Source organism: Cyanistes caeruleus, chromosome 1 (genome assembly GCF_971803275.1).
Source record: "Cyanistes caeruleus chromosome 1, bCyaCae1.hap1.1, whole genome shotgun sequence".
NCBI classification, from domain to species: domain Eukaryota; kingdom Metazoa; phylum Chordata; class Aves; order Passeriformes; family Paridae; genus Cyanistes; species Cyanistes caeruleus.
The window spans coordinates 604,654-619,273 of NC_141701.1; the positions used below are offsets into that span (position 1 = coordinate 604,654).

General features: G+C 65.0%; 1 protein-coding gene across 1 annotated transcript in view; it reads right to left on the reverse strand.

Annotated features, from left to right (window-relative positions):
• The window catches only part of GPAA1 (glycosylphosphatidylinositol anchor attachment 1), a 25,636-nt gene extending 11,078 nt beyond the window's left edge, over positions 1 to 14,558 (reverse strand). The window contains exons 1-8 of the mRNA XM_086866492.1: positions 14,370 to 14,558; positions 13,812 to 13,911; positions 11,882 to 12,055; positions 8,546 to 8,657; positions 6,976 to 7,123; positions 6,020 to 6,121; positions 3,160 to 3,356; positions 1,705 to 1,901 (exon numbers count right to left, since the gene is read on the reverse strand). Coding sequence (XP_086722618.1) covers positions 1,705 to 1,901; positions 3,160 to 3,356; positions 6,020 to 6,121; positions 6,976 to 7,123; positions 8,546 to 8,657; positions 11,882 to 12,055; positions 13,812 to 13,911; positions 14,370 to 14,448 — 1,109 coding nt within the window. The 5' untranslated portion in view covers positions 14,449 to 14,558. The remainder of the gene's footprint in view (positions 1 to 1,704; positions 1,902 to 3,159; positions 3,357 to 6,019; positions 6,122 to 6,975; positions 7,124 to 8,545; positions 8,658 to 11,881; positions 12,056 to 13,811; positions 13,912 to 14,369) is intronic.
• Between the last annotated feature and the right edge of the window lie 62 nt (positions 14,559 to 14,620).

Consider the following 14,620-nt stretch of genomic DNA (forward strand, 5'->3'; position numbering starts at 1 on the left):
ACCCCCAAAACACCCCAAAACACCCCTAAACCCTCAAAATACCCCCAAAAACACCCCAAAAACACCCCAAAACCCTCAAAATACCCCCAAAACACCCCAAAAACACCTCAAAACCCTCAAAATACCCACAAAACACATCAAATACCCCAAAAACACCCCCAAAATCCTCAAAATACCCCAAAAACACCCCAAAAACACATCAAATACCCCAAAAACACCCCAAAACAACTCAAAACCCTCAAAATACCCCAAAAACACCCCCAAAACACCCCAAAACCCTCAAAATACCCCAAAAACACCCCAAAACTCCTCCAGGAGCATCTGGGATCCCCCCGGGAATCCCAAAACTCCCCCCAAATCCCCCCGGGACCCCCTGGGATCCCCCAAATTCCCCCGGGACCCCCAAACCCCATCCAGGACCCCCCAAACCCTCCCCAAATCTCCCCCAGGACCCCCTGGGATCCCCCAGGACCTTCCAAATCCCCCCCAAACCTCTCTGGGATCCCCCAAATCCCCCCAGGACCCCCCAAATCCCCCCCAGGACCCCCCAGATCCCCCCCAGGACCCCCCAGGACCCCCCAAATCCCCCCCAGGACCCCCCAGATCCCCCCCAGGACCCCCCAGATCCCCCCCAAATCCCTCCCAGGACCCTCTAAATGCCCCCCAGGACCCCCCAAATCCCCCCAGGATCCCCCCAGGACCCCCCAGGACCCCCCAGGACCCCCAAATCCCCCCCAGGACCCCCCAAATCCCCCCCAAATCCCCCCCAGGACCCCCCTGACCTGCCCAGGGCCCCCAAATCCAACCTATGCTGCCAGAAGCTGTTGATGCCCCGCAGGGTCAGGGACCCCTGGGACCCCCAAATCCCCCCCCAAACCCCCCCAGGACCCCCCAAATCCCCCCAGGACCCCCCCAGGACCCCCCTGACCTGCCCAGGGCCCCCAGGTCGAACTTGTGCTGCCGGAAGCTGTTGATGCCCCGCAGGGTCAGGGACCCCCCAGGACCCCCAGGACCCCCAGGACTCCCCAAACCCCTCCAGGACCCCCCAAATCCCCCCCAGGACCCCAGGGACCCCCCCAAATCCCCCCCAGGACCCCCCTGACCTGCCCAGGGCCCCCAGGTCGAACTTGTGCTGCCGGAAGCTGTTGATGCCCCGCAGGGTCAGGGACCCCTGGGACCCCCAAACCCCTCCAGGACCCCCCAAATCCCCCACAGGACCCCTGGGACCCCCAAATCCCCCCCAGGACCCCCCAAATCCCCCCCAGGACCCCCCAAATCCCCCCCAGGACCCCCCTGACCTGCCCAGGGCCCCCAGGTCGAACTTGTGCTGCCGGAAGCTGTTGATGCCCCGCAGGGTCAGGGACCCCCAGGACCCCCCAGGACCCCCCAGGACCCCCCAGGACCCCCCAGATCCCCCCCAGGACCCCCCAAATCCCCCCCAGGACCCCCCAGGACCCCCCAGATCCCCCCCAGGACCCCCCAAATCCCCCCCAGGACCCCCCAGGACCCCCCAGGACCCCCCTGACCTGCCCAGGGCCCCCAGGTCGAACTTGTGCTGCCGGAAGCTGTTGATGCCCCGCAGGGTCAGGGACCCCCGGGACCCCCCAAACCCCTCCAGGACCCCCCAAATCCCCCCCAAATCCCCCCCAAATCCCCCCCAGGACCCCCCAGGACCCCCCAAATCCCCCCCAGGACCCCCCTGACCTGCCCAGGGCCCCCAGGTCGAACTTGTGCTGCCGGAAGCTGTTGATGCCCCGCAGGGTCAGGGCCTCGATGCGGAAGCGCAGGAAGAGCCCGTGAGCCCCCCCGGGAGCCCCCCCGGCCTGGCCCAGCAGCATCAGCCCCAGGGTCCGCAGGCTGTGGCTGAAAGAGGGGCCCGAGGGACCCTCCGGGGGGGGCAGCTGTGGGGAGGGGGCTGTCAGAGACCCCCAGGGACCCCCAGAGCAGCCCCCAGACCCCCCAAACCCCCCCTGTGCCCCCCCAGCCCCAGGGTCCGCAGGCTGTGGCTGAAAGAGGGGCCCGAGGGACCCTCCGGGGGGGGCAGCTGTGGGGAGGGGGCTGTCAGAGACCCCCAAATCCCCCTGTGCCCCCCCAGACCCCCCCTGTGCCCCCCAGCCCCAGGGTCCGCAGGCTGTGGCTGAAAGAGGGGCCCGAGGGGCCCTCCGGGGGGGGCAGCTGTGGGGAGGGGGCTGTCAGAGACCCCCAGGGACCCCCAGACCCCCCCAGGGACCCCCAGACCCCTCTGTGCCCCCCTGTGCCCCCCAGACCCCCCCGTGTCCCCCCAGCCCCAGGGTCCGCAGGCTGTGGCTGAAAGAGGGGCCCGAGGGACCCTCCGGGGGGGGCAGCTGTGGGGAGGGGGCTGTCAGAGACCCCCAGGGACCCCCAGGGACCCCCCTGTACCCCCAGACCCCCCGGGAAGCCCCCAGACCCCCAGGGAAGCCCCCAGACCCCCAGGGAAGCCCCCAGACCCCTGACCTGTCCCTGGAAGGTGCAGAGCAGCCCCCAGACCCCCAGGGAAGCCCCCAGACCCCACCTGTCCCTGGAAGGTGCAGAGCAGCCCCCAGGGAAGCCCCCAGACCCCCAGGGAAGCCCCCAGACCCCCCGGGAAGCCCCCAGACCCCTGACCTGTCCCTGGAAGGTGCAGAGCAGCCCCCCGGGTAGCCCCCAGACCCCCAGGGAAGCCCCCCGAAGCCCCCAGACCCCTGACCTGTCCCTGGAAGGTGCAGAGCAGCCCCCAGGGAAGCCCCCAGACCCCCATGGAAGCCCCCAGACCCCCAGGGAAGCCCCCAGACCCCCTGACCTGCCCCTGGAAGGTGCAGAGCAGCCCCCAGACCCCCAGGGAAGCCCCCAGACCCCTGACCTGTCCCTGGAAGGTGCAGAGCAGCCCCCAGACCCCCAGGGAAGCCCCCAGACCCCACCTGTCCCTGGAAGGTGCAGAGCAGCCCCCAGACCCCCAGGGAAGCCCCCAGACCCCACCTGTCCCTGGAAGGTGCAGAGCAGCCCCCAGGGAAGCCCCCAGACCCCTGACCTGCCCCTGGAAGGTGCAGAGCAGCCCCCAGACCCCCAGAGCAGCCCCCAGACCCCTGACCTGTCCCTGGAAGGTGCAGAGCAGCCCCCAGACCCCCAGGGAAGCCCCAGGGAAGCCCCCAGACCCCTGACCTGCCCCTGGAAGGTGCAGAGCAGCCCGTTCTTCTGGCAGAAGGAGTGGAAGAGGTTGAGCAGGTCCAGGTTGGGCAGCTGCCCATTGAGCCCCTCCACGGCCACGTCCACGCTGGTCAGCACGTCCGAGCTGAGCTCCAGGGCCAGAGCGGCCTGGATGGCCCCAGCCCGGCCAGAGAGACCCCCAGAGCTGATCCCTGGGGAGAGAGACCCCCGTGAGACCCCCGTGACACCCCCAGAGTGACCACGGGACCCCCAGAGTGACCCCTGTGACACCCCCATGTCCACGCTGGTCAGCACGTCCGAGCTGAGCTCCAGGGCCAGAGCGGCCTGGATGGCCCCAGCCCGGCCCGAGAGACCCCCAGAGCTGATCCCTGGGGAGAGAGACCCCCGTGAGACCCCCAGAGTGACCCCCAGAGTGACCCCCAGAGTGACCACAGGACCCCCAGAGTGACCCCCATGTCCACACTGGTCACTGTGTCCGAGCTGAGCTCCAGGGCCAGAGCGGCCTGGATGGCCCCAGCCCGGCCAGAGAGACCCCCAGAGCTGATCCCTGGGGAGAGAGACCCCCGTGAGACCCCCGTGACACCCCCAGAGTGACCACGGGACCCCCAGAGTGACCCCTGTGACACCCCCATGTCCACGCTGGTCAGCACGTCCGAGCTGAGCTCCAGGGCCAGAGCGGCCTGGATGGCCCCAGCCCGGCCCGAGAGACCCCCAGAGCTGATCCCTGGGGAGAGAGACCCCCGTGAGACCCCCAGAGTGACCCCCAGAGTGACCCCCAGAGTGACCACAGGACCCCCAGAGTGACCCCCATGTCCACACTGGTCACTGTGTCCGAGCTGAGCTCCAGGGCCAGAGCGGCCTGGATGGCCCCAGCCCGGCCAGAGAGACCCCCAGAGTGAATTCCTGGGGAGAGAGACCCCTGTGAGACCCCCAGAGTGACCCCCAGAGTGACCATGGGACCCCCAGAGTGACCACGGGACCCCCAGAGTGACCCCCAGAGTGACCCCCAGAGTGACCCCCAGAGTGACCCCCAGAGTGACCACGGGACCCCCAGAGTGACCACAGGACCCCCACGGGACCCCCAGAGTGACCACAGGACCCCCAGAGTGACCATGGGACCCCCAGAGTGACCACGGGACCCCCAGAGTGACCCCCAGAGTGACCACAGGACCCCCAGAGTGACCACGGGACCCCCAGAGTGACCCCCAGAGTGACCACAGGACCCCCAGAGTGACCCCCAGAGTGACCACGGGACCCCCACAGGACCCTCAGAGTAACCACAGGACCCCCACAGGACCCCCAGAGTGACCACAGGACCCCCACAGGACCCCCAGAGTGACCACAGGACCCCCACGGGACCCCCAAAGTGACCACAGGACCCCCACAGGACCCCCAAAGTGACCACAGGACCCCCAGGAGACCCCCAGAGTGACCACAGGACCCCCAGAGTGACCACGGGACCCCCAGAGTGACCCCCAGAGTGACCCCCAGAGTGACCCCCAGAGTGACCCCCAGAGTGACCACAGGACCCCCAGAGTGACCACAGGACCCCCAGAGTGACCACGGGACCCCCAGAGTGACCCCCAGAGTGACCACAGGACCCCCAGAGTGACCCCCAGAGTGACCACGGGACCCCCAGAGTGACCCCCAGAGTGACCACAGGACCCCCACAGGACCCTCAGAGTGACCACAGGACCCCCAGAGTGACCCCCAGAGTGACCACGGGACCCCCAGAGTGACCCACAGAGTGACCACAGGACCCCCACAGGACCCTCAGAGTAACCACAGGACCCCCACAGGACCCCCAGAGTGACCACAGGACCCCCACGGGATCCCCAGAGTGACCACAGGACCCCCAGAGTGACCACGGGACCCCCACGGGACCCCCAGAGTGACCACAGGACCCCCAGGAGACCCCCAGAGTGACCACAGGACCCCCAGAGTGACCCCCAGAGTGACCACAGGACCCCCACGGGACCCCCAGAGTGACCACAGGACCCCCAGAGTGACCACAGGACCCCCAGAGTGACCACAGGACCCCCACGGGACCCCCCCATGACCCCCCCCCGGTCACTGGCCAGGCCCCGCTCCAGCCGAGCTCACTCCAGCCCCTCCCAGTGCTCCCAGTCCCCCCAGTCTCCCCAGTAAGGCTCCCCAGTCCCTCCCAGTGCTCCCAGTAAGGCTCCCCAGTCTCCCCAGTCCCTCCCAGTCTCCCCAGTAAGGCTCCCCAGTCCCTCCCAGTGCTCCCAGTAAGGCTCCCCAGTGCTCCCAGTCCCCCCCAGTCCCTCCCAGTCCCCCCAGTCTCCCCAGTGCCCCCAGTCTCCCCAGTAACGCTCCCCAGTGCCCCCAGTCTCCCCAGTAACGCTCCCCAGTGCCCCCAGTCTCCCCAGGAAGGCTCCCCAGTCTCCCCAGTCCCTCCCAGTCTCCCCAGTAAGGCTCCCCAGCCCCCCCCAGTCTCACCAGTAAGGTTCCCCAGTCCCTCCCAGTCTCCCCAGTCTCCCCAGTAAGGCTCCCCAGTCTCCCCAGTCCCTCCCAGTCCCCCCAGTAAGGCTCCCCAGTCCCTCCCAGTCCCCCCAGTAAGGCTCCCCAGTGCTCCCAGTCTCCCCAGTAAGGCTCCCCAGTGCTCCCAGTATCCCCAGTAAGGCTCCCCAGTCTCCCCAGTCTCCCCAGTAAGGCTCCCCAGCCCCCCCCAGTCTCCCCAGTAAGGCTCCCCAGCCCCCCCCAGTCTCCCCAGTAAGGCTCCCCAGTCCCCCCCAGTCCCCCCCAGTCCCCCCCAGTCTCCCCAGTCCCCCCAGTAAGGCTCCCCAGTCTCCCCAGTCCCCCCAGTAAGGCTCCCCAGTGCTCCCAGTCTCACCAGTAAGGTTGAGGTCATGGTAGGCCTCCAGCCAGGCCTGTGTCCCCAGCAGGTCGTGGTCACTCAGCAGGAAGATGATGTCCTTGGCCCAGTAAATCTGACCTGGGACCAGTACGGACCAGTATAGACCAGTACGGACCAGTACGGACCAGTACACACCAGTACGGACCAGTACGGACCAGTACAGACCAGTATGGACCAGTATGGACCAGTACAGACCGGTACGGACCAGTATGGACCAGTACGGACCAGTACAGACCAGTACGGACCAGTACGGACCAGTATGGGCCAGTACGGACCAGTACGGACCAGTACAGACCAGTACGGACCAGTATGGACCAGTATGGACCAGTACGGACCAGTACAGATTAACATTGACCAGTATGGACCAGTAAATCTGACCTGGGACCAGTATAGACCAGTATGGACCAGTATGGACCAGCAGCCCCCTCCCCAGGTCAGTAGCCCCCTCCCCAGGTCAGTAGCCCCCCTCACCCCTGCAGTAGCCCGCCAGGGCCAGCAGTAGCCCCCTCCCCAGTTCAGTAGCCCCCTCCCCAGGTCAGTAGCCCCCTCCCCCGTTCACTAGCCCCCTCCCCAGTTCACTAGCCCCCTCCCCAGTTCACTAGCCCCCTCCCCAGGTCAGTAGCCCCCTCCCCAGGTCAGTAGCCCCCTCACCCCGGCAGTAGCCCCCTCCCCAGGTCAGTAGCCCCCTCCCCCGTTCACTAGCCCCCTCCCCAGTTCACTAGCCCCCTCCCCAGGTCAGTAGCCCCCTCCCCAGGTCAGTAGCCCCCCTCACCCCGGCAGTAGCCCGCCAGGGCCAGCAGTAGCCCCCTCCCCAGGTCAGTAGCCCCTCCCCAGGTCAGTAGCCCCCTCACCCCGGCAGTAGCCCCCTCCCCAGGTCAGTAGCCCCCTCCCCAGGTCAGTAGCCCCCTCCCCAGTTCACTAGCCCCCCTCACCCCGGCAGTAGCCCGCCAGGGCCAGCAGTAGCCCCACGGCCTGGTTGTTGGTGCTGCCCTCGGAGCAGGGCACGAGCAGCAGCAGAGCCTCGGTGCTGGGGGCGCGGGGGGCACGGAGCACCCCAAAAACGTTGGTACCCCGAACCAGCTGGGGGGAACGGGGTTAAAGTGAGACCCCAGACCCACTGAGAGACCCCAGACCCAAATGGGACCCCAGACCCAAATGGGACCCCAGAGCAGCAGCAGAGCCTCGGTGCTGGGGGCGCGGGGGGCACGGAGCACCCCAAAAACGTTGGTACCCCGAACCAGCTGGGGGAAACGGGTACAGTGAGACCCCAGACCCACCCCAGGGACCCCAGACCCAAATGGGACCCCAGACCCAAATGGGACCCCAGAGCAGCAGCAGAGCCTCGGTGCTGGGGGCGCGGGGGGCACGGAGCACCCCGAAAACGTTGGTACCCCGAACCAGCTGGGGGGGAACGGGGGGGTTACACCAGGACCCCAGACCCACCCCAGGGACCCCAGACCCACCCCAGGGACCCCAGACCCACCCCAGGAACCCCAGACCCAAATGGGACCCCAGACCCAAACGGGACCCCAGACCGAAACTGGGACCTCAAACTGGGACCCCAGAGCCGAACTGGGACCCCAGACCCAAACTGGGACCCCAGACCCAAACTGGGACCCCAGACCCAAAATGGAACCCCCAGCATCCCTGAGCAACCCTAGGGACCCCAAATGTCACCAAGTGCCCCCCCAGTGCCCCCCAGTCCCCCCAGTTTCGCCCCCCCCAGTCCCCCCAGTTCCGCCCCCCCAGTTTCCCCAGTTCTCCCAGTTTGCCCAGTTCAGCTCTCCCAGTTTGCCCAGTATCCCCAGTTCAGCCCCCTGGTGCTCCCAGTTCCCCCCAGCTCTCCCAGTTGAGCCCCCCCAGTCCCCCCAGCTCTCCCAGTTCCCCCAGTTTGCCCAGTTGAGCCCCCCCAGCTCTCCCAGCTCTCCCAGCTGAGCTCTCCCAGTTCCCCCAGTTCCCCCAGTTCCCGCCAGCTCTCCCAGTTGAGCCCCCCCAGCTCTCCCAGTTCAGCCCCCCCAGTCCCCCCAGCTCTCCCAGTTCCCCCAGTTCCCCCCAGCTCTCCCAGTTCTCCCAGTGCTCCCAGTTTCCCCAGTCCCCCCAGTTCAGCCCCCCCAGTCCCCCCAGTTCAGCCCCCCCAGCCCCCCCAGCTCTCCCAGTTCAGCCCCCCCAGTTCCCCCAGTTCCCCCCAGTCCCCCCAGTTCCCCCAGTTTGCCCAGCTCAGCCCCCCAGTTCAGCCCCCCCCAGTCCAGCCCCCCCAGTCCAGCCCCCCCAGTCCAGCCCCCCCAGCCCCCCCAGTCCAGCCCCCCCAGTCCAGCCCCCCAGCCCCCCAGTCCAGCCCCCCAGCCCAGTCCCCCCAGCCCAGCCCCCCCAGTCCAGCCCCCCCAGTTCCCCAGCCCCCTCAGCCCCCCCAGCCCCCCAGTTCAGCCCCCCCAGCCCAGTCCCCCCAGTCCAGCCCCCCCAGTTTCCCCAGTTTCCCCAGTTCCCCCAGTTCAGTTTCCGCACGTAGCGCTCGTGGGCCTCGTCAGGGAAGGGCAGGGTTCGGCTGAAGGGCTGGCGATGGACCTCGAGCCCCAGCTGGAACATCGTCTGCTCCAGCCACTCCACCGGCATTCCCCTGGAATTCCGGGAATTCTGATATCCCAAATTATCCCAAATTATCCCAAATTAACCCCAAATCATCCCCTGAACCATCCCTGAACCATCCCTGAACCCCAAAACATCCCCCGAACCAACCCCCAAACCCCTGGAGCCCCAGCTGGAACATCGTCTGCTCCAGCCACTCCACAGGCATTCCCCTGGAATTCCGGGAATTTGGGATACCCCAAAACATCCCCTGAACCCCAAAACATCCCCTGAACCATCCCTGAACCCCCCCTGAACCCCAAACCACCCCAAACCATCCCAAACCCCTGGAGCCCCAGCTGGAACATCGTCTGCTCCAGCCACTCCACAGGCATCCCCCTGGAATTCCGATATCCCAAATTATCCCAAATTAACCCCAAAACATCCCCTGAACCCCAAAACATCCCCTGAACCCCCCCTGAACCCCAAACCCCTGGAGCCCCAGCTGGAACATCGTCTGCTCCAGCCACTCCACCGGCATTCCCCTGGAATTCCGATATCCCAAATTATCCCAAATTAACCCCAAAACATCCCCTGAACCCCAAAACATCCCCTGAACCCCAAAACATCCCCCAAACCAACCCCCAAACCATCCCTGAACCCCAAACCATCCCAAACCCCTGGAGCCCCAGCTGGAACATCGTCTGCTCCAGCCACTCCACAGGCATTCCTCTGGAATTCCGGGAATTCTGATATCCCAAATTATCCCAAATTAACCCCAAAACATCCCCTGAACCCCAAAACATCCCCCAAACCAACCCCTGAACCCCAAACCATCCCAAACCACCCCAAACCCCTGGAGCCCCAGCTGGAACATCGTCTGCTCCAGCCACTCCACCGGCATTCCCCTGGAATTCCGGGAATTTGGGAATTCCAAATTATCCCAAATTAACCCCAAATCATCCCCTGAACCCCAAAACATCCCCTGAACCCCAAACCATCCCAAACCCCTGGAGCCCCAGCTGGAACATCGTCTGCTCCAGCCACTCCACCGGCATTCCCCTGGAATTCCGGGAATTCTGATATCCCAAATTATTCCCTGAACCCCAAAACATCCCCTGAACCCCAAAACATCCCCTGAACCCCAAAACATCCCCTGAACCCCCCCTGAACCCCAAACCACCCCAAACCCCTGGAGCCCCAGCTGGAACATCGTCTGCTCCAGCCACTCCACCGGCATTCCCCTGGAATTCCGGGAATTTGGGAATCCCAAATTATCCCAAATTAACCCCAAAACAACCCCTGAACCCCAAAACATCCCCTGAACCCCAAAACATCCCCCAAACCAACCCCCAAACCATCCCTGAACCCCAAACCACCCCAAACCCCTGGAGCCCCAGCTGGAACATCGTCTGCTCCAGCCACTCCACCGGCATTCCCCTGGAATTCCAATATCCCAAATTATCCCAAATTAACCCCAAAACAACCCCTGAACCCCAAAACATCCCCTGAACCCCCCCTGAACCCCCCCTGAACCCCCCCTGAACCCCCCCTGAACCCCCCCTGAACCCCAAACCACCCCAAACCCCTCGAGCCCCAGCTGGAACATCGTCTGCTCCAGCCACTCCACCGGCATTCCCCTGGAATTCCGGGAATTCTGATATCCCAAATTATCCCAAATTAACCCCAAATCATCCCCTGAACCCCAAAACATCCCCCGAACCCCCCCTGAACCCCCAACCATCCCAAACCACCCCAAACCCCTGGAGCCCCAGCTGGAACATCGTCTGCTCCAGCCACTCCACCGGCATTCCTCTGGAATTCTGGGAATTCTGATATCCCAAATTATCCCAAATTATCCCAAATTAACCCCAAAACATCCCCCGAACCCCAAAACATCCCCTGAACCCCCCCTGAACCCCCCCTGAACCCCCCCTGAACCCCAAACCACCCCAAACCCCTGGAGCCCCAGCTGGAACATCGTCTGCTCCAGCCACTCCACCGGCATTCCCCTGGAATTCCGATATCCCAAATTATCCCAAATTAACCCCAAAACATCCCCTGAACCCCAAAACATCCCCCAAACCAACCCCCAAACCAACCCCCAAACCATCCCTGAACCCCAAACCACCCCAAACCCCTGGAGCCCCAGCTGGAACATCGTCTGCTCCAGCCACTCCACCGGCATTCCCCTGGAATTCCGATATCCCAAATTATCCCAAATTATCCCAAATTATCCCAAATTAACCCCAAAACATCCCCCGAACCCCAAAACATCCCCCGAACCAACCCCCAAACCACCCCAAACCCTGACCCAAGACCCCTCCCCAAACCCCAAAATCTCCCCAAAGCCCCCCCACTCTCACCCCTTTCTTCTTGTGCCCCCCGAACTCCCGGCTGTGACCCCAGACCCCAAACCCCTCCCCAAATCCTGACCCCAGACCCCTCCCCAAACCCCTCCCCAGACCCCTCCCCAGACCCCTCCCCAGACCCCCCCATTCTCACCCCAGACCCCTCCCCAAACCCCCAGACCCCTCCCCAAACCCCCCCGTTCTCACCCCACTTTCCTCTTGTGCCCCCTGAATCCCCAGGTGTGACCCCAGACCCCAAACCCCTCCCCAGACCCCCCGTTCTCACCCCAGACCCCAAACCTTGACCCCAAACCCCCAGACCCCTCCCCAGACCCCAGACCCCTCCCCAGACCCCCAGACCCCTCCCCAGACCCCAAACCCCCTCCCCAAACCCCCAGACCCCAACCCCCCCCGTTCTCACCCCAGACCCCTCCCCAGATCCCAAACCCCCTCCCCAGACCCCAGACCCCTCCCCAAACCCCCAGACCCCTCCCCAGACCCCCCGTTCTCACCCCACTTTCCTCTTGTGCCCCCCGAACTCCCAGCTGTGACCCCAGACCCAGACCCCAGACCCCTCCCCAAACCTCAGACCCCTCCCCAGACTCTAAACCCCCCATTCTCACCCCAGACCCCTCCCCAGACCCCTCCCCAGACCCCAAACCCCCCCATTCTCACCCCACTTTCCTCTTGTGCCCCCCGAACTCCCGGCTGTGACCCCAGACCCCAAACCCTGACCCCAGACCCCTCCCCAGACCCCAAATCCCCCCATTCTCACCCCAGACCCCTCCCCAGACCCCTCTCAGACCCCTCCCCAAACCCCCAGACCCCTCCCCAGACCCCAAACCCCCTCCCCAAACCCCCAGACCCCTCCCCAGACCCCAAACCCCCTCCCCAAACCCCCAGACCCCAGACCCCCCATTCTCACCCCACTTTCCTCTTGTGCCCCCCGAACTCCCGGGCCAGGCTGAGGGCGCGGGGGCCGAGCTCGGAGCCCTCCCCCACCATGGTGGAGCCCATGGCGTTCTCGGACAGGTACGTGCGGGGGGCCAGGGCTGGGAGCAGCAGGAACCAGGTGAGACCCGACAGGTAACTCAGGACGCTGCGGGGGCACCCCAAAATCCAAAATCAGCACCCCAAAATCTGGTACTGACACCCCAAACCCAGCCCTGACACCCCAAACTCAGCCCAGCCCCACAGGTACGTGCGGGGGGCCAGGGCAGGGAGCAGCAGGAACCAGGTGAGACCCGACAGGTAACTCAGGACACTGCAGGGGCAACCCCAAAATCCGATATCAGCACCCCAAAATCCAAAATCAGCACCCCAAAATCCAAAATCAGCACCCCAAAATCTGGTACTGACACCCCAAACTCAGCCCAGCCCCACAGGTACGTGCGGGGGGCCAGGGCAGGGAGCAGCAGGAACCAGGTGAGACCCGACAGGTAACTCAGGACACTGCAGGGGCAACCCCAAAATCCGATATCAGCACCCCAAAATCCAAAATCAGCACCCCAAAATCCAAAATCAGCACCCCAAAATCTGGTACTGACACCCCAAACTCAGCCCAGCCCCACAGGTACGTGCGGGGGGCCAGGGCAGGGAGCAGCAGGAACCAGGTGAGACCCGACAGGTAACTCAGGACACTGCAGGGGAACCCCAAAATCCAAAATCAGCACCCCAAAATCCGGTACTGACACCCCAAAGCCAGCCCTGACACCCCAAACCCAGCCCAGCCCCACAGGTAACACCCAGGGGCAGCAGCAGGAACCAGGTGAGACCCGACAGGTAACTCAGGACACTGCAGGGGAACCCCAAAACTGATATCAGCCCCCCAAAATCCGATATCAGCACCCCAAAATCTGATATCAGCACCCCAAAATCTGATATCAGCACCCCAAACCCAGCCCTGACACCCCAAACCCAGCCCAGCCCCACAGGTAACCCCAGGGGGGGCAGCAGGAACCAGGTGAGACCCGACAGGTAACTCAGGATGCTGCAGGGGCACCCCAAAATCATCATTGGTACCCCAAAATCCGATATCAGCACCCCAAAATCCGATATCAGCACCCCAAAATCTGATATCAGCACCCCAAAATCTGATATCAGCACCCCAAAATCACCCCTGACACCCCAAAATCTGATATCAGCACCCCAAAATCCGATATCAGCACCCCAAAATCTGAAATCAGCACCCCAAAATCTGATATCAGCACCCCAAAATCCGGTACTGACGCCCCAGAATCTGATATCAGCACCCCAAAATCCAAAATGAGCACCCCAAAATTTGATATCAGCACCCCAAAATCCGGTATCAGCACCCCAAAATTTGATATCAGCACCCCAAAATCCGATATCAGCACCCCAAAATTTGATATCAGCACCCCAAAATCCGATATCAGCACCCCAAAATCACCCCTGACACCCCAGAATTACCCCCAAGCCCCCCAAAGTCCCCCAGGACTCACCCCAGGGGGGTTTTGGGGACCCCCCGGGACCCCCAGGGGGTTTTGGGGACCCCCAGGGGGGTTTTGGGGACCCCAGGGGGGGTTTTGGGGACCCCCACTCACCAGAGGGGGGTGTTGAGGGGTTTTGGGGACCCCCACTCACCAGAGGGGGGTGTTGAGGACCCCAGGGGGGTTTTGGGGACCCCCACTCACCAGAGGGGGGTGTTGAGGGGTTTTGGGGACCCCCAGGGGGGTGTTGAGGACCCCAGGGGGGTTTTGGGGACCCCAGGGGGGTTTTGGGGACCCCCACTCACCAGAGGGGGGTGTTGAGGGGTTTTGGGGACCCCCCGGGGGTTTTGGGGACCCCAGGAGGTTTTGGGGACCCCCAGGGGGGTTTTGGGGACCCCCACTCACCAGAGGGGGGTGTTGAGGCGCAGCACGAGCCGGGCCAGCGCCCGCCGGCACTGGGGGTCCGACAGCAGCCCCATGGGGGGGGCTGGGGGTCTTCGGGGGGCTGGGGAGGGGTCCCGGGGGTCAGGGGGACCCCATAGAGACCCCTGAGCCCCCTCCCCACCCCATAGAGACCCCCTGAGCTCCTTGAGACCCCTCCCCACCCCATAGAGACCCCTGAGCCCCCTCCTCACCCCAAACCCCCCCGAGCCCCCTCCTCACCCCCTGAGCTCCCCGAGCCCCCTCCTCACCTCACAGAGCCCCCCGAGCCCCCTCCTCACCCCAAATCCCCCCCGAGCCCCCTCCCCACCCCCCGAGCCCCAAATCCCCCTCAGGGCCCAGTCCCTGCCCCTCCCCAACGCCCCCACACCGAGCTCCCCCCGCACCCCCAGGCCGGCCCCACACCGCCCTGTGCCCTCCGGGACCCCCAACCCTCCCCCAAATCCCCCAAATCCCCCAAAATGCCCCAAATCCCCCAAAATGCCCCAAATTCCCCAAAATTCCCCAAATTTCCCCCAAAACCTGCGGCAGCGCGGAGGGCCAGGCCGCTCAATCGCTGCCGGAGCGCGCGGCCAGGGCGGGGAGCGGAGCGCAGAGACATCGATCGAGCGGCTCCGCCCCGCCAGGGGGCGCCGTGCGGGGGGGCGGGGCCAAAGGGAGCGATGGGCGGGGCCAAAGGGAGCGATGGGCGGGGCCAATGGGGCGATGGGATCAAACGGGGAGTGGGCGGGACCAAAGGGCGGTGGGCGGGGCCAGTGGGCGAGTGGGCGGGG